Source organism: Sparus aurata, chromosome 23, assembly GCF_900880675.1.
Source record: "Sparus aurata chromosome 23, fSpaAur1.1, whole genome shotgun sequence".
In the NCBI taxonomy this organism is placed as follows: Eukaryota; Metazoa; Chordata; class Actinopteri; order Spariformes; family Sparidae; genus Sparus; species Sparus aurata.
Window position 1 is genome coordinate 26,637,162 of NC_044209.1, and position 20,594 is coordinate 26,657,755.

Consider the following 20,594-nt stretch of genomic DNA (forward strand, 5'->3'; position numbering starts at 1 on the left):
AGGAAGGAATGCACTGTGGTCATGAGATGGCATTTCCCTGTCAATATGTGCGATTTACTCTAGTAAGTCTGGGTTTTTGTTTTCATCTCTTTATATATGTCGTATGTATGTATATAAAGAGATGAAAACAAACCCCCCAATTTACTAGAGTAAATCACACATATTGAAGTTTTGCCATAAGAGGCCCCTCACCCAGTGTTGTTTCAAAATAAGTACGTTTGATTTACTATCAACAAACATGTCTGTGTGGACTGAAAACACATTAAAACCTTGACCTATCCTTGACAGAGAGAGAGAGACTTCCATATCCCATAATTACAAGAAAAAATATCATAACTACATGATAACAGATTCGAATTTTCAGCTATATTGCTACTTACTGCATGTAATTATGTAACTGCATTGTACAAATGCATTGTGTCACAGACACCCCAATATTACTCTTTGAATGATCAGAATTTGTCTCCTCTCTTAGGCGTCCTCCCCCAAGCCATGAAAACTGCAGTCATTAAACCACTCCTGAAGAAGAACAATCTAGACGCATCAGTATTGAAAAATTATAAGCCCATATAAAACCTCCCATGTTTTTTCACTGCTCTGTTTATTGTTTATTAAAACATAAATAGCCATATAAGTATAAATATATATATATATATATATATATATATATATATACAAAATAATTGTACATATGTACACTCATACTTACATACATACACCTATGCCTATACATATACATTCAAATATAGATAATATATACAAAGTCAGGGGTAAAAAATGAAAAGAAATGGGCCTTCCTATGCTATAGTCCCAATTAAAAAAGAAAGAAGAAGAAAAAAACTTGTAATAACCTGATAAGGAAGAAGAGTACATGGCTTAATTTGAAGAGGGTGTATTAGAGACAGGTCTCATCATCTTGTTGACTCATGAATGTGGAGTCAAGGTACTCATAACTTGTAGAAAAGGTGTCCACATCTCATAGAATTCTTTAGGTTTGGCTTTTACTATGAATGCCAGTTTTCCTAATGCCAGAGTGCAGGACATTTCTTTGATCCATTGTTTAGAGTTTTGTTTCTCACAATCCTTCCATCTTAATGCTATACTTGATTGGCTTGTAAAAGACAAAAAATCATTACTTTCTGTTTCTTTGCATTTATGTAGCAATCTTCAGGGTATATATGTGGTAGACACAGTTCAGCCTTTATATCTACGGTATTTAAAAATAAGGTCAAGAACTTCTCTCCAGTTTATCTGGAGCTAATGACAAAACTTTCCTATTTTAAGTAAAATCATTGAAAACACTGTTTTTCAACAGCTGAATAATTACTTTTGATAAATGGCTGTTTTCTTCAATTAAACAAAGATAAGATTACAATAACTGTTTTAAGGCTTTGAACTGCACTGTGACTTTTATTTTCCTCTCATCTCTTTTAAAACCTCCTCTATTGCTTACCTTCCTATTTCTTAACTTTCTTAATGTTCTGTTTCTTGATATCTTCCTGCTTGTTTTTAATAAAAAATTCAAGTTTTAATGTTTTTTAAAGTCATTTTTATGCCCCTGTAAAGCACTTTGAGTTGCCTTGTGTCTGAATTGTGCTATACAAATACATTTTCCTTGCCTCAGTTAATTTACTTTTGGATATATTAATTTTAATTAGTTTTACTTACTCTTTAATAATTGTTCAGTAGTTCATTTATTTGTTTTCCCATGTGAAAACATGACAACGATCAATCTACAGACAATGTTGTGTTTCCTTACAGAAAACAACCACAGGTGACTTTGTCCCGCTACACCACAGATACCTTCACTTACTTTGACACAGTGAGAGGATTCTGTGAGGAGATCTCGTCATGGATGGATGCAAGGAAGACAGAGTTGGTCCACATGAGGGACATAAAAGACAAAGCTGACAAAATTAACCTGAGCTTTAGCCATGTTACCCAGTCCAAGACCAAAGGTAAGGCTCTGGGGGAATATATTAAGAACAAGGTAACGTCTGCAGACAAGAGGCGTGAAGAGCTGGAGAAAGAGCTTGCAGATGTGTTAAAGTTCACTCTGGGAGGTCTGAAGAAGCTGCAACACTTCCTGGAGGCAGTGGAGAAGCTGGCGGTCACCTCACTTCACGTATTTATGGAGGAGAACCAGGTGTTACACCTGCCTCAGGGGATCAGCTTTGAACATGTTCAGGTTGACATCACTGCTGCACGGCTAATCTGTCCTCTCCTCCTCGAGTTTAAAAGAGATGCAAGTGTCTTCTTCCTCCCCAAACTTCAGAATGTGGAAGTGCTGTCGTACCAGCTGGACAAATACATAAAGACCACCCGGATAATCTGTGAGAAGTTGGAAAAATGGTATCTATTATTATTATATTTATCCTGCATATAATGTTCTTCAGCTGTTATTTTTTTCATGCCATTTTTGAGGTTTTTGGATATTTTGGTGGAAGGCCGCGTTTGGTGGCAGGCCGCAGTGTTGTTAACATACCAGCAACATTGGATTACCTGGGTCTGTTCTGCCTTCCAAAGTACTGTCTTAATCAGCTAAAGACATGGCTACAAAGAAACTAGGAGAAGACATGGAGGAGGTTAAAAAATCTTTGAACTTCATGTCAGAGGAGCTAAGTAAGGTGGCAAAGCAACAGATGGGCCTACTGGAATTAATTGAAGAAGTGAAACAACTGAAGGCTGTGATCAAAGAAAAAGACAAGAAAATTGAAGAGCCTGAAAGAAGAGTCGATGATTTGGAGCAGTACACAAGGATGGAAGACCTTGTGATATCTGGACTTGAGACAACCCACCGTACCTACGCACGGATTACAGCAGGGGACACGGAGGGTGAGGATGCACCAAGAGGTGAACTACAAACACTTGAGCAGCAAGTCATCAACTTCTTCAACAACAAAGACATTCCTATAGACAGTCAAAATATAGCTGCTTGCCACACTATACCCCAACAACGGGACATCAGGCCCAACAGGCCCAACATCATCATTCGATTTGTGAGTAGAAAATACAAAAATGAGGTGCTAAAGCAGGCAAAACATTTGAAGGGCACAGGGGTATATGTGAATGAGCATCTGACAAAGAGAAATGGTGAAATTGCAAGACAAGCTAGAATCCTGAAAAGGGAAAAGCGGATTCAGGACACTTGGACAAGGAACTGCAGAATAATGATACGACTAAATGGAACACCAGAACAGGCTAAAGTGATAGCCATCAGAGACATTGATGAGCTTGAACGATACAAATGAAAATGATGGATCACATGGTAGAGAGGTGGCATAGTGGGGAAATGTCTAACATTTATTTTGTGTCATGGAAAACAGGTATATGGCGAAATACTGCTTGTGAGTGACAAAATATGGTAAAAATGTGTGAACACACAGATTTTAAGTTTTTTGATTTTAAAGATCACAAGCTTTATGAGTTGGAAAATGACATGGATCCAGAGATCCACTTCTATCAGAACATTGACATGAACTGTGAATATTATTCTGAAGATGAATTTAATTCCAGTATGAAGATGGAGGGGTTTTCAGTCATTCATTTTAATAGTAGGAGTCTCTACAGTAACTTCTCCAAAATTAAAGATTACCTTCAACAGCTTCAACAAAAGTTTAGTATAATAGCAATTTCAGAGACTTGGTTGAGCGATGAAAAAAATCTACAGGATGGATTAGAGGGTTATGAAATGTTTTGGCAAAATAGGAGTAATAAAAGGGGAGGGGGTGTTGCCCTGTTTGTGATAACTGCCTTTAAATGCAAAGTTATTGGGGATATGACCATTGTTATTGACAATGTGATGGAATGTATAACCATTGAAATTGAGGTTGAAAGATCTAAAAATATATTAATCAGTTGCATCTATAGAACACCGGGATCAAGTATTGATCAATTTAATGAGAAGATTTATGAATGATATGAAAAACATAATGATAAGACTATTCTGGTTTGTGGTGACTTCAATATTGATTTGCTGAAATCTAATGATCATATGAAAACCGAAGAGTTTGTTAATATTATGTTTAGTTTGAGTTTACATCCGTTAATCATAAAACCTAGCAGAATAACTAAAGATGCTGCAACATTGATTGATAATATTTTTACAAATGTAACTGATGTTAAAATAGTTAGTGGATTATTAGTGACTGATGTGAGTGATCATTTGCCTGTTTTTGTTGTGTTAGAAATTAACAAAAGGTTAAAAGCAGGAACAAATACACAGACTAGTAACTTAGTTAGAATAAAATCACAAGAGGCAATAATGGCACTCAAGGCAGACCTTATGAATCATGACTGGCAGGAAGTCTATATAGACAATACTAATCAATCATATGATGCATTTTTAGATACATTTTTGTTATATTATGATCACCATTGTCCATTGAAAGAGTATAGACAAAATCCAAAAAAGAAGAGAAAACCATGGTTTACAGAAGGGTTGGAAAAAGCTTGTAAAAAGAAAAATAGGCTCTATAGGGAATTTATCACATATAGAACAAAGGAAAAGGAGGACAAGTACAAAAAATATAAAAACAAATTGACATCTATTATGAGACTGCACAAAAAAGACTGTTATGATCATTTGCTGCAAAAACACAAAAATAACATTAAGGGTACCTGGAGGGTGCTCAATGGTTTGATAAAAAAACCGTAGAAAAAAAGATTTTCCAGCATATTTTGTAAATAATGACAATTCAATTATTGAAAATCCAGAGGAAATTGCTAATGAGTTTAATGATTTTTTTGTCAATGTAGGCCCACATTTAGCAAGGGAAATTAGTAATGTAGACCATAGTTATGTTTTTGCATTCAACAGTAACAACTCAATGTTTCTTGGTGGAGTTTGTGAGAGTGATGTATTAGAAGTGGTACGGAAGTTTAAGAGTAAAAAATCCACAGATGATAATACTATTGATATGTCGCTTGTAAAGGAAGTAATGGATTCTGTCCTCAAACCATTTACTAATATATGTAATAAATCTTTTCAAACAGGTATTTTTCCTGATGAAAATGGCTAAGGTGGTCCCAATTAATAAAAAATGGTGACAAACATATTATATCAAATTACAGACCTGTGTCTTTGCTACCTCAGTTTTCAAAAATACTCGAAAAATTGTTTGTAAACAGATTGGATAATTTTATGGAGAAATATGAGTTACTGAGTGACCATCAATATGGGTTTAGAAGCAACCGATCAACATACTTAGCAGTGATGGAGTTTGTAGAAAATATAGCTACGGCTATAGATAAGAAACAATATGCTGTAGGTGTTTTTGTTGATTTACATAAAGCGTTTGATACAATTAATCATTCCTTACTACTGCAGAAATTGGAGTGTTATGGAATAAGAGGTGTTACACTAAATTCGATAAGAAGTTATTTGAATAATAGGTTTCAGTATGTAAAAATTAATAATACTGTGTCACATTTTGGAAAAGTAACTTGTGGTGTACCACAGGGTTCGGTATTGGGACCTAAGTTATTTATACTTTATTTGAATGATATTTGTACAGTATTTAATAAGTTGAAATTCATTACATTTGCTGATGATACAAATTTATTTTATTTATTTATTTATAAATTTATTTATTTATTAAAGAATTGTTGTCAACAGTAGAAAAGGAGTTGATCATGTTAAAAGAATGGTTTGATATTAATAAGTTATCATTAAATGAAAATAAAACAAAATGTATGTTTATGTTTTGTGTTTGGTGGTGTTAGGGCTAATTGTGAAATTAAATTATTCCTGAATGGAGTAAAAATTGAAAGAGTATATGAGATTAAATTCTTGGGAGTAATTTTAGATCATAAATTCAGTTGGAAGCCACATATAGAATATATTAAAAATAAATTAGCTAAATCTATTGGTATTATTTACAAAGTAGGGGATTTGTTGAACAATAAATGTCTGCGTATATTATACTTCTCACTTATAATGCCATACATGTCATATTGTGTTGAAGTTTGGGGAAATGCATGCAGGACATACATAGACCCTATAATTAAACTCCAGAAAAGAGTTGTCAGAATAATTAATAAAGCTTCCTATCGCAAAAACACTAATAAATTATTTATAAAGTCTGGCATCTTAAAATTCTTAGACATTGAACATATAAAAACATTAGAAATATTATTTCGAGCAAGGAATAAAAGTCTTCCTACCTGTTTTCAACATTTTTTTTAAATTGAGAGAAAAAAATTATAATTTAAGAGGGTTGTGTGTCTTTGAAATATGTAAAGTGAGAACTAATGTTAAATATAGATGTGTTTAATTTTTGGGAGTTAAATTATGGAATGGACTTAGTGATGAACTGAAATTGTGTAGATCACTGTTGAGTTTCAAAAAAACATTGAAAGGTAAAATAATTAAGGATTACAATGTAAAATAACTGAAATGAAATGATTAAGTAGTAAGAATTTAGTAAATTTAGTAAATTTTTGTTATGTTTTTTTTTTGTTGTTGTTTTTTCTCCCTATTTGTATTACTGATACTTTGGGTTATTTCATGGATTGCACAGGATAGGCAAAAATAAGCCTTGGCTTCAGCCTATTCCTTTTTTTTGTTTAATTTTTTTTTTTTTTGTGAGAAAATGTTGAGTGGAAGACTGTATGATAATATTTGCCAGTTGATTGCACATAATTTAAGTATTTTATATTGTAACCGAAATAAAACTATTCATTCATAAACTATTCATTCATTCATATTCATTCATTCATTCATTAAATAGGAATCTGAAATGATAATTACTTAAAAACAGAAACACCAAAGAATATTGAAATTTAAAAAATACATATTTAGAATTATTTACAAAGAAAATGCCAACAAGCTTCAAATACAGGATATTATAATCAGTGTTTGTATTTCAGTCAGCGTCTCCTGATGATGACGACAACAACTCTGGCAGACCTCGGTGTAAATTTATCTGAAGATGATGCACAAAGAATTCTTTGTTACATTAATCAGCAAGTTGAACTGGGTTAAGTATTACCTCTGTAGTGTTCGTTTGGGACCAAAAACAAAAAAATTACTAAAATTAATTGTTCCTTTTTCAGACTACTATTTCAGAGAGCGACCACAAAACCTGTTGTGGACCGTGATGTGGATTTGTCTGAAGATGAAATACAAACCATGCTTGGTCACATCAGCTTGATGAAATCAGGTATGTATTATACAAAAGTATTATCCATAAACATTATCCACGTATGTATGTGTGTACATTTTGAGGAGGCAAAGTATTACTTCTATATTACACATATACATATACAGTTATATATATACATACAGTATATATATCTGTAAATGTATATGTGTGTGTATATGTATTTATATATATATGTATATATGTGTGTATTTATATACATATATATATATATATACATATATATATATATATATATATATATATATATATATATATATATATACACATATACATGTACATATTTGGCGATAATTTGGCGAATTTGGCGACCAATGATAATTAATGATTATCAGGGATAATTATTCATTATGATCAATGATAAGATCCAATTTACATTAGATCACATCGGGGCACCATCCTTGAAGAAGGGAAAAGATAGCCAATTTACCAAATCAGTCTCAGAAAATATATTAAACTGTCAGTTTGTGACTCTGATTGATAATTAACTTAAATTTTGATTTGTGAATAATTTTATCTTTCCTCTTTATCAGGATGGACCAGAACTTCAGACTGGTGTTCTTGTTCCAGGATGTTTCATGTTCTGGCTTCATTGATGAGTTCAATGAACGACAACCCAGGATGCTGCAGTTTCTAACTGACCTGGAGGAGGGGGCTGTTCAGCTAGACAAGATGAATAAGGGGGCAAAGATCTCCAGTGTGACAGGCAGCTCAGTGGGGGCAGTTGGAGGTATACTTTCCATTGTTGGTTTGGCATTAATTCCTGTAACAGCAGGAGTGTCTCTAGGTCTGACAATAGGTGGGGTGGCACTGGGAGTGACCAGCGGAGTCAACAGTGCTGTCACCACCATCAAAGAGATAGGAGTAAACCGTAAATAACAAAAGAAAGCCAGTGAAGTCTTCCAGAACTTCATGAAGGATGTTCAGAGTCTCCATGGTTGTCTGGAGGAAGTCATAGGTCAAATAAGCTTCAACTTAGAGGCAAGTGACATAGAATTGGTTGTTGGAGTAGGCAGGGTGCTTGGTAAAGTTGGTGGTGTTGGAAAAGGTATTGATGCACTTGTTGACGCTGCCTCTGCTTTGAAGTTGTTGAAGAATGAGAAGGCAATTGTAAATGTTGGCAGGGTGGTGGCTCAGGAAGGCAAAGCATTAGGCAACGTGCCCAGGGCGGCTGCGGATATCCCCGATATCGCTCAGGCAGCAGTCAAAGGGCCTCTTGCCCTTACTAAGTCAGCCAGAGCAGGGTTCATTCCACTTAATGCTCTTTCATTCACTGTAAAAAATAAAAAGTTGAGAAAACATAAAATATCAATGCAAAATGCAAAAAATGCAAAATGTAAGAGATTTTTTAGTTTTCTCAACTTTTGCCTGTTGTTGTTGACTTAACTAAGGTTTTTAAGTTTTGCCAAGAGTTCTGCCAACTTGGATCTTCTTGTTCACCTAATTAGGAGAATCCTGTGAGACTAAAAAAGAAATTCTTGCTTGAATGCCATGTATTTCTACCTGCACCAAACACAGATTGTTGAATTAACAAATAACAATTATACATATTCGTGCCATATATTGACAGAAACAAAGCACGACGTACTTAGCACTCACAGTGGTAAAAAGGACTGTAATCAGCATGATGTAGCTGTCCATAAAAAGAAAACAAACGTAACATAGTTTGGCCAACGTTAGCTAAAATTTCCCCATTCATTGCGTACACTCGCAAAGCGTAACAGACGGGAAGTCTCTCTCGGCAAACACCCCTTCACTCATGGTGCCAACATTTTATCATCTTTGTTAACTCAGCACAATTTAGCCACAGAACAAAGGATGTGAATTAACCTGCAACCGTCTTACACATCATCTTATTCACAACACATTTACGAACCATAATTACACCAACAACAACAGAATACCCAAGAGTCGGGCGTTACACTATAAATCACTCATGATTGGTTGGCAGATCTCTCTCTCTCTGATACATACATACATATACATATACATATACATATATATCTATATATGTATATATATATATATATAGTATAATAGTATATGTATTTGTGGCAACACTTACAATTTATCTTTTTGAAAATCTATGAACAGTGTTTAGATCCATTTTATAAAAATCCCTGATCATCCTCAATCATTCAAGTGTATATTTTTGAGATAATTCATTAGGTTTGATTTTTATGATGTTAACAATTTCACTGTCATATTTGAATTATTATATCGCGAGAATGTCTGTTTATATGATGTAACTTTCTTCAATTAAGATTACTTTAGTATGTGCCCACGACATTTAGTAATAAATGCTTTAACTGATAAACTTTGTATGTGAAAATGAATATGAATATGTTTGCTGTTGAGCTCAGAGCTGCCAATTGTTGCCACTTGCCATAAATAATTCGATTACTGATCTGAAGAAATACATGACGTCAATTTGTCTATTCATACCAGCAACTGGGTTAAATGTTCATTTTTTGTTTTATATAACTATACATTTTATAGGAGGGAACGGTGTAACTGATTTATCTTTGAAGTGTTCTATTGTTGCAGTGATTTAAAGTCATCATGTAATCTTGCCTCATTGTCTGTATCACCCATTTAACATGTAACTTACTCTGTTCTGTATCGCGTAAAATGATGTATTAACGTAAATACATCCAAATGAATTTAAACTCTGAGCACACATTAGCATTTAAACGTAATAAACAGATTTCAGCAGTAACAGTAAAATGTCTTGCGTTTGTGATTCGTTTTTGTTTTAAGGCCTCTATCTTTGGATGAAGAGCTTCATACATTAAGAGGATAATAGTGACCTTCATACACATTTATTAAATGGTGCTGACATCATTCTGTAGTGTGTATCCTGAATACCGGAGCTGAATATGTAGTCTCCAATCAACCACAGTCAAGCTTTATTGTCATTATACAACACAAGATTGAACAATGAAGTGCAGTCATAGCTCTCTATGCAAAGGGAAATGGTGTAAATTATGGGATTAATATCTTAAAGTATTCAGACAGGGGAAAAGAGATCCAAACGATCTTTGGTTATTCTAAGAGTTTTTGAAGCCATCAACAAGCATTAATGGTGGGACATGGTTGCAGCTGAAAATATACAGTGCCTAAAAGTATTCACGCCCTTGGATGTTTTCCTCTTTTATTGCTTTTATAAATGGAATCATGGTCTGTATACAAAAAAAACCTTGTGAAAGTTGTTCATTAGCCTCCAAACTACCTTTGATATAAGAAAGATGAAGCTTGAATGTGCACACTTTAAACTCAGACTAACAATAAAAAAGGGAAAACTTCCTTCAGCAGATGTAAGTGAAAGCAGCCTTCTGGAGTCAAACTCAAAGGGCTGTAAAAGTCTCCTTCACACTTGAGACTGTGTGCTTGTAGTTTAGGATTTCTGGTTTTAGATACGAAAAGATACGAAACAGAGGTAAAAACATCTGGGGAATGAAGTGGGTGACTTAGTTTTCACCACCTTATTTTTCCAAAAATAAAAGTGATCACAAAGCTGATTTCTTTCTTTATGTAGCAGAGCTTTTCAGCTGGCAGACACATTGCAAACTATAGTCACACACCATATATACAGTAAACCAACGATGACATTAAGATTAGATTAACAGCCTTTAATACTACCAGGACTAAGGCAGCCTTTACAAGAACTGACTGTGTGTTCACTGAAGAGTTGCTGTGTTACTGGTGGAGCAGTAATTTTGCAGAAGCAGCAGGATCACTTCCTGTTCTCCTCCCTTTAGGAATACATTTCCAAACTAGGATGGCACCGGAGAGTTTACCTCCACCAAGGCCTGACAGTCGCCTTTTTTACTCACTCATAGAGACCAGCCACCTAAATACGGTGGTGGTGGTGGTGGAGGATGGGTGCAGTAGCAGCCTGATCTTGAGCGCCTGGTCTCAGGGCTCTGGGGGATATAAAAGTCCGGTCTCTAACTGGGCTGGTCTCTCTTGCTTTCCTCCCATCGCCTGCACCTTTTCCTGTTATGTTGAAACTATTGTTTTGCTCCACCTACACCACACAATCTCTCACCACATACACATTCACACCACTGATGCCACTGACGTACAAACCTTTTTTAACTGTTTGTTTAGTTTCTTATTTTAATTGTAATAAATTAGTTGTGTTCATTTCACACTCTGCGTCCTTCCACATTTCTTGTCATGGCCCAGAGCCAGGTTATGACAACAGCAGTTGTTATTCCAGGAGCAAACATCTGCTATGGCTGATACCTTCTCAAAAGAAACAATAATGCTGATATAAAAAACTAAATAAATGCCTTTCTTGGTCCATCCTTACATTCATTTTTATTTAGTTTGCCTAAACACGTCTAAAAATTTCCACGCACCCTGCACTGCTTTCACTTTCATTGCAGTGTGGTGTAATAAAAACAATCCAAATTGCCAAAAATGCAGGGAGGGGAAGCAGGAGGAGGACTGCTGTGTGCAGTGTGATCTCAAGATAAGCTGTTTCCCACATTTGATTCACAGGCATCAAATTGTATGTTTGGATACAGTTTGCTTCTTTACAACAAAGATTATTCTGCCTTACTAACATGTGTTAATGTTACAGGATGAAAAACTTTGAATCTTGACTTATTTTCCTTTTTCCACAACAGCTATCAGCCTACAATAGAGCCACAAGGAGTCGGAGACAGTTTGCCAAGTGGAGACAAACAGCAAAGGTAAAGTTAAGTTTTCAGTAGTATTTATGTATTTTTTAAATTAATAATGTGTAACATTTACAGGCATAACTTTAAAATGGACAACTAGAAGCTCTGACATTAGAAAGCAGGAATGTGAAATGAATCCATGATATAAACAGTTATATCATCTCTATGGTATCTGAGTGTTTTCCTAAACTGGCAATTTATGATAACAGGACAGGACCAAGTCAGGGGAAACATAAAAACACTGGAAACTCAAAAACTCTATGAAGTATTTAAAATCCTGCCACAGCTTGGGTGTGATAAACAAATACAATGCATGTGTAGATTAAAGTTAAATTAAAAAACAGAAATCTGTGTTCAAAGTCTGAAAACATTTTAAAATCTTGACCTTTTTTTTTTTTTTCTCCACAGCTGATAACAAGTTAACCAGCAAGGAGTTGTAGACAGCGTACCAAGTGAAGACGAACAGATGTCGGGTAAAAGGTAAACAAATATTTATGCTGTTGTTTTCCAGACTAAATATTTAATTCACAGCAAAGCCTAAAATAGGAGCACGGCCAAATAAAATAAAGCTTATGAATGCACATGATTTAAAATAACCTAATAAAAAGCTAAATTGATGATAGGTAATGAGTTCTGACATCTCATTTTGACCAAAGTGATTTGGTCTATGTTGTTCTCAGCGAGGACTGATGTCTGCCTTCAACTGTCCACTCATGTGATTGGTCAACTAGAACATTACCAAAATCTCCATTATTCAGGTCATTATTGAATATATGAAGTCACTTTGCAAAATGGCCAAAAATATGTTCTGAAAACACATTTTGGTGAGGAGAGAAACAAAGTTCACTGATTTGTAGCTGCCAAGATTTGCATCCCCTTTTATGTCAGCCAGGAAGACAGGAAGTTACATTTATGAAATGTCCAAAACATATGTGACTAAGTTAAAAACAGGTGGGTGTGGTATGTGTGTATATAAAGAGATGATAAAATAACCCACAGACTTACTGGGGTAAATTGCACATGTTGAAGTTTGGCCATTACAGGTTCCTCACCCAGTGTTGTATCAAAAATAATTGCATTTAACTTTGTAACTGCATTGTACAAATGCATTGTGTAATTGTAAGTAGATCATTTATTTGGTTTTCCCATTAAGATCAATCTACTTTACTTTACTCTATTTTCTTACAGACAACAACTACAGCAGGCTTTGTGCCGCTACACCACAGATACCCTCACTTATTTTGACACAGTGAGAGGATTCTGTCAGAGGATCTCCTCATGGATGGATGCAAGGGAGGCAGAGTTGGTCCACATGAGGGACATCAAAGACAGAGCTGACAAAATTAACCTGAGCTTTAGACATGTTACCCAGTCACAGAGCAAAGGTAAGGCTCTGGGGGAATATATTAAGAACAAGGTAACGTCTGCAGACAACAGGTGTGCAAAACTGCAGAAAGAGCTGGCTGATGTGTTAAAGTTCACTCTGGGAGGTCTGAAGAAGCTCGACCACTTCCTGGAGGCAGTGGAGAAGCTGGCGGTCACCTCACTTCATGTGTTCATGGAGGAGAACCAGGTGTTACACCTGCCAGAGGGGATCAGCCTTGAACATGTTCAGGATGTCATCATCGCTGCACAACAAATCTGTCCTCTCCTCCTCGAGTTTAAAAGAGATGCAAGTGTCTTCTTCCTCCCCAAGCTTCAGAATGTGGAAGTGCTGTCAAACCAGCTGGACAAATACATAAAGACCACAGGGATAATCTGTGAGAAGTTGGAGAAAAGGTATCTCTTATTATTATATTTATATCGCACATCATGTTCTTTAGCTTTTAAATATGAATCTGAAATAATTATTACTTAAAAACCGAAATACCAGCGAATTTTTCAATTCAAAGAAAATATATTTAGAATTATTTATAAAGAAAACGCCAAAATGCTTTACATACAAGAAATTATAATCTGCTGTTTCTATTTCAGTCAGCGTCTCCTGATAATGACGACAACAACTCTGGCAGACCTCGGTGTAAATTTGTCGGAAGAAGACGCACAAAGAATTCTTTGTCACATTAATCAGCAAGTTGAACTGGGGTAAGTATTACCTCTGTATTGTTCGTTTGGGGCCAAAAACAAAAAAGATACTAAAATCAGCTGTTCCTTTTCAGACTACTATTTCAGAGAGCGACCACAGAACCTGCTGTGGACCTTGATGTGGATTTGTCTGAAGATAAAATACAAAGGATGCTTGGTCACATTAATCAGCTTGATGAAATCAGGTATGTATTATCCATGTACATTTTTTGGGGGGGGAGTATTATATATATATATGAAATATATATATGAATTATTGTTAGATGGAACAATTTGATATTTTGTCCATCCATTCAATTCTTAGTCTGCGAACAATGGGTTCACTTAATTATACTGCAGGGTTTCTTCAGTCGGGGCAGCTGTAGCTCAGTGGGTAGAGCTGGTGGACTAATGACCGGAAGGTCTCAGGATCAAATCCCGGCTCCCCTGTGGCAGAACTGAGCTACATGTCAAAGTATCCTTGAGCAAGATACTGAACCCCAGAATTGCTCCTTATGTGCAGTTGTGTGTCAGCCTCTGCCATCAGTAAGGGTCCTGCGATGAGCTTTGCCCATAGAGTTAACTGGAATTGGCCCCAGTGATTGCCACAACTCCTTGAAAAAAAAAAATGGATAAAAGCAGTAACATCTCTGCGACCCTCACAGAAAAAGCTGAAGAAAACGGAATAGAATAGAAGAGTTTCTTTAGTCCTGTTTTTAATGGGGAATCTGACCTCAGTGGATTCTCCTACAATCAGCACCTGATTAATCAAAGAAATATTTATTGGCAATCAAGCACAGAGCTGTTGTGCTTCATGCAACATTAATGGGAGTTTTGGGTTAAATTTTGGTTATCAATGATAATTAATGATTACATTAGATCACCTCAGGACACCACCCTTGAAAATAAAGATAAAGAAAGAAGATAGCCAATTCACCAAATCAGTCTCAGAAAATATATTAAAGTGTCAGGTTGTGACTTTGATTAATAAGCAATCCAGATAATAATTTAATAAAGCATTGATTGGTGTATTAATTTTGTCTTAATCAGGATGGACCAGAACTTCAGACTGGTGTTCTTGTTCCAGGATGTTTCATGTTCTGGTTTCATCGATGAGTTCAAAGAGCGACAGCCCAGGATGCTGCAGTTTCTAACAGACCTGGAGGAGGGGGCTGTTAAACTAGACAGTATGAATAAGGGGGCAAGGATCTCCGGTGTGGCAGGCAGCTCAGTGGGAGCAGTTGGAGGTGTGCTTTCCATTGTTGGTTTGGCATTAATTCCTGTAACAGCAGGAGTGTCTCTAGGTCTGACAATAGGTGGGGCAGCACTGGGAGTGACCAGTGGAGTCAACAGTGCTGTCACCACCGCTACAGAGATTGGAGTAAACCGTACACAACAAAACAAAGCTAGTGAAGTCTTCCAGAGCTTCATGGAAGATGTTCAGAGTCTCCAGGATTGTTTGGGGAAGGTCATGGGTCAAATAGGCTCCAACTTAGAGGCAAGTGACAAAGAATTGGTTGTTGGAGTTGGCAAGGTGCTCAGTATAGTTGGTGCTGTTGGAAAAGGTATTGATGCGCTTGTTGATGCTGCCTCTAATTTGAAGTTGTTGAACAGTGAGGAGGTGATTTTAAGTGTTGGCAAGGTGGTGGCTCAGGAAGGCAAAGCATTACGCAACGTGCCCAGGGTGGCCTCAGATATCCCAGATATCACTCAGGCAGCAGTCAAAGGGCCTCTTGCTCTTACTAAGTCAGCCAGAGCAGGGTTCATTGCAGCCAATGCTATTTTCCTTGGCATGGATCTCATCTTCATCTGTAAGGATGGCTACAGTCTCTCTAAAGGCAGCGAGACTGAAGTCTCAAAGTTCCTCAGAGCCAGAGCTGCACTTTGGAGCTCAGAGATCGTCTCATGGAAGAAGATCCATGACTCCCTGTGCAAAGGTCAGAAGACATCAGAGGAACACCGAGCCGTCCTGGACAAGACATTTTATCCAGAGAGGGCAATCAAGAAGAATTAATCCCTGTGCAAAGTTCTGCCAACATCAGAGAATGAACATGCTGTTCTGGACAATCCATCTGATCCAGAGAACGCAATCCTAAAGAATGAAGATAAAAACAGATGCTATGATGATGTGAAAGCGATAGAAAAAAGACAAGGTTGTGTAGTGCAGTAGTGCTGAGTGTGAGTCCTGTATTTGTGGCAACACTCACAATGAGCCTTTTTGAAAATCTATGAACAGTGTTTAGATCCATTTTATATAAATCACCGACCATCCTCAATCATTCAAGTCTGTCTTTTGGAGACTTTATTAGTTTTGATTCTTATGAAGTTAACAATTTTACTGTAATTTTTTAGATAATTATATCGCCAGAATGTCTGTTTATATAATGTAACTTTCTTCAATTATTTACTATTTACTTAAGTGTGTGCACATGAAATTTAGTAATAAATGCTTTAACTGATAAACATTGTATGTGAAAATAAATATTAGTATGTTTGCTGTTAAACTAAGAGCTGCCATTTGTAGCCACTTGCCATAAATAATGTGATTACTGATCTGAAGATATATGTGACGTCATCTCATCAATTCATAAAAGCAGTTGGATTGAATTTTATTTTTTTGTTTTACATAATGTTTATTTTATAGGAGGAATGGTGTACCTTGAGATTTATCTTTGAAGTTTTCTATTGTTGCAGTGCTTTAAATGTATAATGTAATCTTGCCTTATTGTCTGTACCACCCATTTAAACATGTAACTTACTCTGTTCTGTATCGCTGTCGATATTAAAAAAAGTATTAACATAAATAAATCCAAATTAATCTAAACTCTGAGCACACATTAGCATTTAATCACGTAATGAACAGATTTCAAAAGTAACAGAAACATTTCCTTTTTGTTTTAAGGCCTCTATCTTTAGATGAGAAGCTTCATACATTAAGAGGATAATAGTGACCTTCATACACATTTATTAAATGGTGTTGACCTCATTCTAGTGTATCCTGAATACCTGAGCTGAATATGTAGTCTCCAATCAACCACGATCAAGTTTTATTATCATTATACAACACAGGATTGAACAATGAAGTGCAGTCATAGCTCTCTATGCAAAGGGAAATGTGTATTTCTGTTCTGTTCCATGGGATTACTATCTTAAAGTAGTCAGACAGGGAAAAAGATCCAAATAAGAACTTCTGGGCAATCTTTGGATATTCTGAGAGTTTTTGTAGCCATCAACAAGCATCAATGGTGGGACATGTTTGCAGCTAAAATATACAGTGCTTATGAAAAGTGTTCACTCCCTTGGATGTTTTCCTCTTTTATTGCTAAATGAAATCATGGTCTATTTACAAAAACACTTGTGAAACTTCCTTAAGCAGATGTGAGTGAAAGCAGCCTTCTGGAGTCAAACTCTGCACATACGTCATTCTGATCAGTGACACTCAAACACTCAAGTTTCCCTTTTAAGATCTCACTTTTAACCATTAGGAGGCTCCAGAGTCTGGATCAACTTGAACACTGCAGCCCTGATCCAATATTTCCTGTGGCGACAAACATTTCCTGACAAGGGCTGTAAAAGTCTCCTGTACATTGAGACTGTGTGCTTGTAGTTTAGAAGTTCTGGTTTTAATTATAGAAATGAGAAAGGCATTAAACATCTGGGGAATGAAGTAGCTAACTTAGTTTTCACCACCTTATTTTTACAAATATAAAACTGAGCACAAAGCTGATTTCTTTCGTTATGTAAGAGAGCTTTTAGCTGGCAGATACATTGCAAACTATAGTCACACACCATATATACAGTAAACCAACGATGACATTAAGATTAGATTAACAGCCTTTAATACTACCAGGACCAAGGCAGCCTTTTCAAGAACTGACTGTGTGTTCTGTGAAGAGTTGCTGTGTTACCGGTGGAGCAGTAATTTTGCAGAATCAGCAGGATCACTTCCTCATCTCCTCCCTTTAGGAATACATTTCCAAATTAGAATGGCACCGGAGAGTTTACCTCCACCAAGGCCTGACAGTCGCCTTTTTTATTCACTCATAGAGATCAGCCACCTAAATATGGTGGTGGTGGTGGAGGGTGGTTGCAGTAACAGCCTGATTTTGAGCACCTGGTCTCAGGGATCTGGGGGATATAAATGTCCAGTCTCTAACTGGGCTGGTCTCTCTTGCTGTTTTCCCATCACCTGCACCTTTTCCTGTTTTGTTAAAACTATTGTTTTGCTCCACCTACACCACACCATCTCTCACCACATCCACAGTTACACCACTGATGCCACCGACATACACACCTTTTTGAACTGTTTGTTTACTTTCTTATTTCAACTGTAATAGATAACTTTTGGTCATTTCACACTCTGCATCCTTTCACAATTCTCGACATGGTCCTGAGCCAGGTTTTGACAACAGCAGCTGAGTTCAGTTCTCACATGAAACGATGATGCTGATACCAAAAAATTACTAAATGTCTTTAGATAGATAGATAGATAGATAGATAGATAGATAGATAGATAGATAGATAGATAGACTTTATTGACCCCAAGCTGGGAAATTATAGAATTACTTTCATTTTTATTTTGTTTGCCTAAACACTTCTAAAAAATTCCTTGCACCCCGCACTGCTTTCACTTTCACTGCAGTGTGGTCTTACAGTGACAAGCCATCTGGTCAAAAATGCAGGAAGGGTAAGCAGGAGGAAGACTGCTGTGTGCAGTGTGCTCTCAAGATAAGATTGGGTTTTACACATTTGACTCACAGGCATCAGGTTGTATATTTAGATACAGATTGCTTCTTTACAACAAAGAGCAGTCTGTCTAACTATCGTATTTTAGGGAAAGTCAAAAGACATAATCTGTGTTAATGATACAGGATGAAAAACTGAATTATTTTCCTTTTGCCTTAAAAGTCTTAAAAGTAATGAGAAAAAATTAAAGCCAATGCAAAATAAAAATATTAACATCATGTGACTAAACAGCACTAGAGAGCCAAGTACTTTATCCAGGACAGAAGAAATGCTTTACAAACCCGAAATTGCTGTTGGATAGTCAAAGAACTCAAAGCAGTCGGGCAGAGCCGGCCCTGGGCATAGACAGTATAGGCAAATGCTAGGGGCGCTGTCATCCTCTGGGGGCGCTGAAAACGGGGAGAAAAAAATTAATAATAATAAAAAATAAAATAAAAAATATATTTTTTTACCAGTGCCATTACTACTATTATTTCGAAATATTATATCAGCCCATAGCAACATAACTTAATAGCAAAGACTATTAAATAATGGAGAGGCCTTTTTATGGGTCCTGGCTAGATGCACTGTCCCTGTCCTTTGTGAGGGCGGCGGGTCGAGAGGCGAACTGCTTGAATCTGACCTCAAGACCAAGAGGAAGGTTTACTGATACTGTAGCGGAATCACAACGTCCAAAAGACTGAAACTATCCAGCACCAAGAGAAGGAAAAGAGGGAATGAAGAGGAAAAAAACGTGAAAAAGATAGAGGTACAGTAACGTCAATGTGATGAATTGGATGACATTAAAAGTTTAATGCATCGTAGTTACCGTTGTTGGAGCAGAGTGTTAGCTTGCTAGCTTACTTCGGACGATAGCAGCATCATTTAATAATCAATAAATAGCTTAGTCGACGTGTGTTAATCCTCCACCTTAAATTTACCAGGGACATTTGGAAAGTTAACGTTAGGCCTGTTCAGGTGTTATTTTACAGATGTCTTTCCCGCTTGTATGTCAGTTAAAATGCAGATTTCCATTACTTTTTTCCATTAGTTTTATGTATAGCACACACCAAGCATCTGTTTTTTTTAATTAAAATGTAACATCCAATGGTCACAAATACTTCTCTTCTCTCTTCAGTTGCACTTTTAAAATATTTCACCACCACCCCAGTGACACAGCATCAGGTGCTCCTGTCCCTCTACCTCAGCACAGCAGCTGACTGGCCATCTCTTCTAACTGACATAGTGAGATGAGAGTTAGTTCACAGAGGACCATTTCGAATAAAAAGCAGTTACACATTTCCCAAAAACAGAGATGGGAGAGTGTCAACATGACATTTGTAACAGAGTCAATGCTGAAAAAATCAAAAGAAGCTGGCTGATGTACTTAAACAAGAATGATATCTTGCACTACTTCTGCTGCTAAATGTTTTCCCCAAAAGAATACAGACTTAATAAGGAAGGGCTAAAGGACTTAAAAATGCAAGCCACTTGCTGAAGGTTCATGAGGATAGCCAGGAGTACAATACCCACATGGCAACATGGAAGGAGTTGAAGGTTGTTTGCAAAGGGGCTGACAGTAGATAAGCGAGAGATGGCACTTTAAAGGCTGGGAGATAATATGCTATTTATTACATTATTTTATCACTTGTTTATTTCTTCAGTTTTTATTAGGTGTGATATTTTTTGTCTTAAAAGAAATAAAATCTTAAATATACTTGCAGTTTCTGTGTGAGTGTATGAAAATTGATTGCGATGCAAGGGGGCGCCACCTAAAATCTTGTCTAGGGCACCAAATTGCTCAGGGCCGGCACTGCAGTCGGGGACAGTGCCTCTGGACTGGCAGACCGGGGTGGTTGTCCCTCTATTCATAAAGGGGGACCGGAAGGTGTGTTCCAACTATTGGGGGATCACACTCCTCAGCCTCCCTGGGAAAGTCTACTCCAGGGTA

General features: G+C 36.5%; 1 protein-coding gene and 1 pseudogene across 1 annotated transcript; both read left to right on the forward strand.

The window, feature by feature from the left end:
• The first annotated feature begins 926 nt into the window (after nucleotides 1-926).
• On the forward strand, nucleotides 927-12,277 carry LOC115575645 (uncharacterized; annotated as a pseudogene).
• LOC115574970 (uncharacterized) lies at nucleotides 11,587-16,079 on the forward strand. The gene is made up of 7 exons (XM_030406689.1): nucleotides 11,587-11,682; nucleotides 11,801-11,866; nucleotides 12,263-12,334; nucleotides 13,043-13,633; nucleotides 13,829-13,939; nucleotides 14,014-14,124; nucleotides 14,969-16,079. Exons 3-7 carry the CDS (start codon nucleotides 12,321-12,323, stop codon nucleotides 15,930-15,932), a joined length of 1,791 nt encoding a protein of 596 aa, XP_030262549.1. The 5' UTR covers nucleotides 11,587-11,682; nucleotides 11,801-11,866; nucleotides 12,263-12,320; the 3' UTR covers nucleotides 15,933-16,079.
• Nucleotides 16,080-20,594: the final 4,515 nt, after the last annotated feature.

Coding starts and splice junctions, on each gene's coding strand:
- LOC115574970 (XM_030406689.1), top strand. Junction 13,634..13,828: donor TGTGAGAAGTTGGAGAAAAG/GTATCTCTTATT, acceptor TTTCTATTTCAG/TCAGCGTCTCCTGATAATGA. Junction 14,125..14,968: donor AATCAGCTTGATGAAATCAG/GTATGTATTATC, acceptor TGTCTTAATCAG/GATGGACCAGAACTTCAGAC.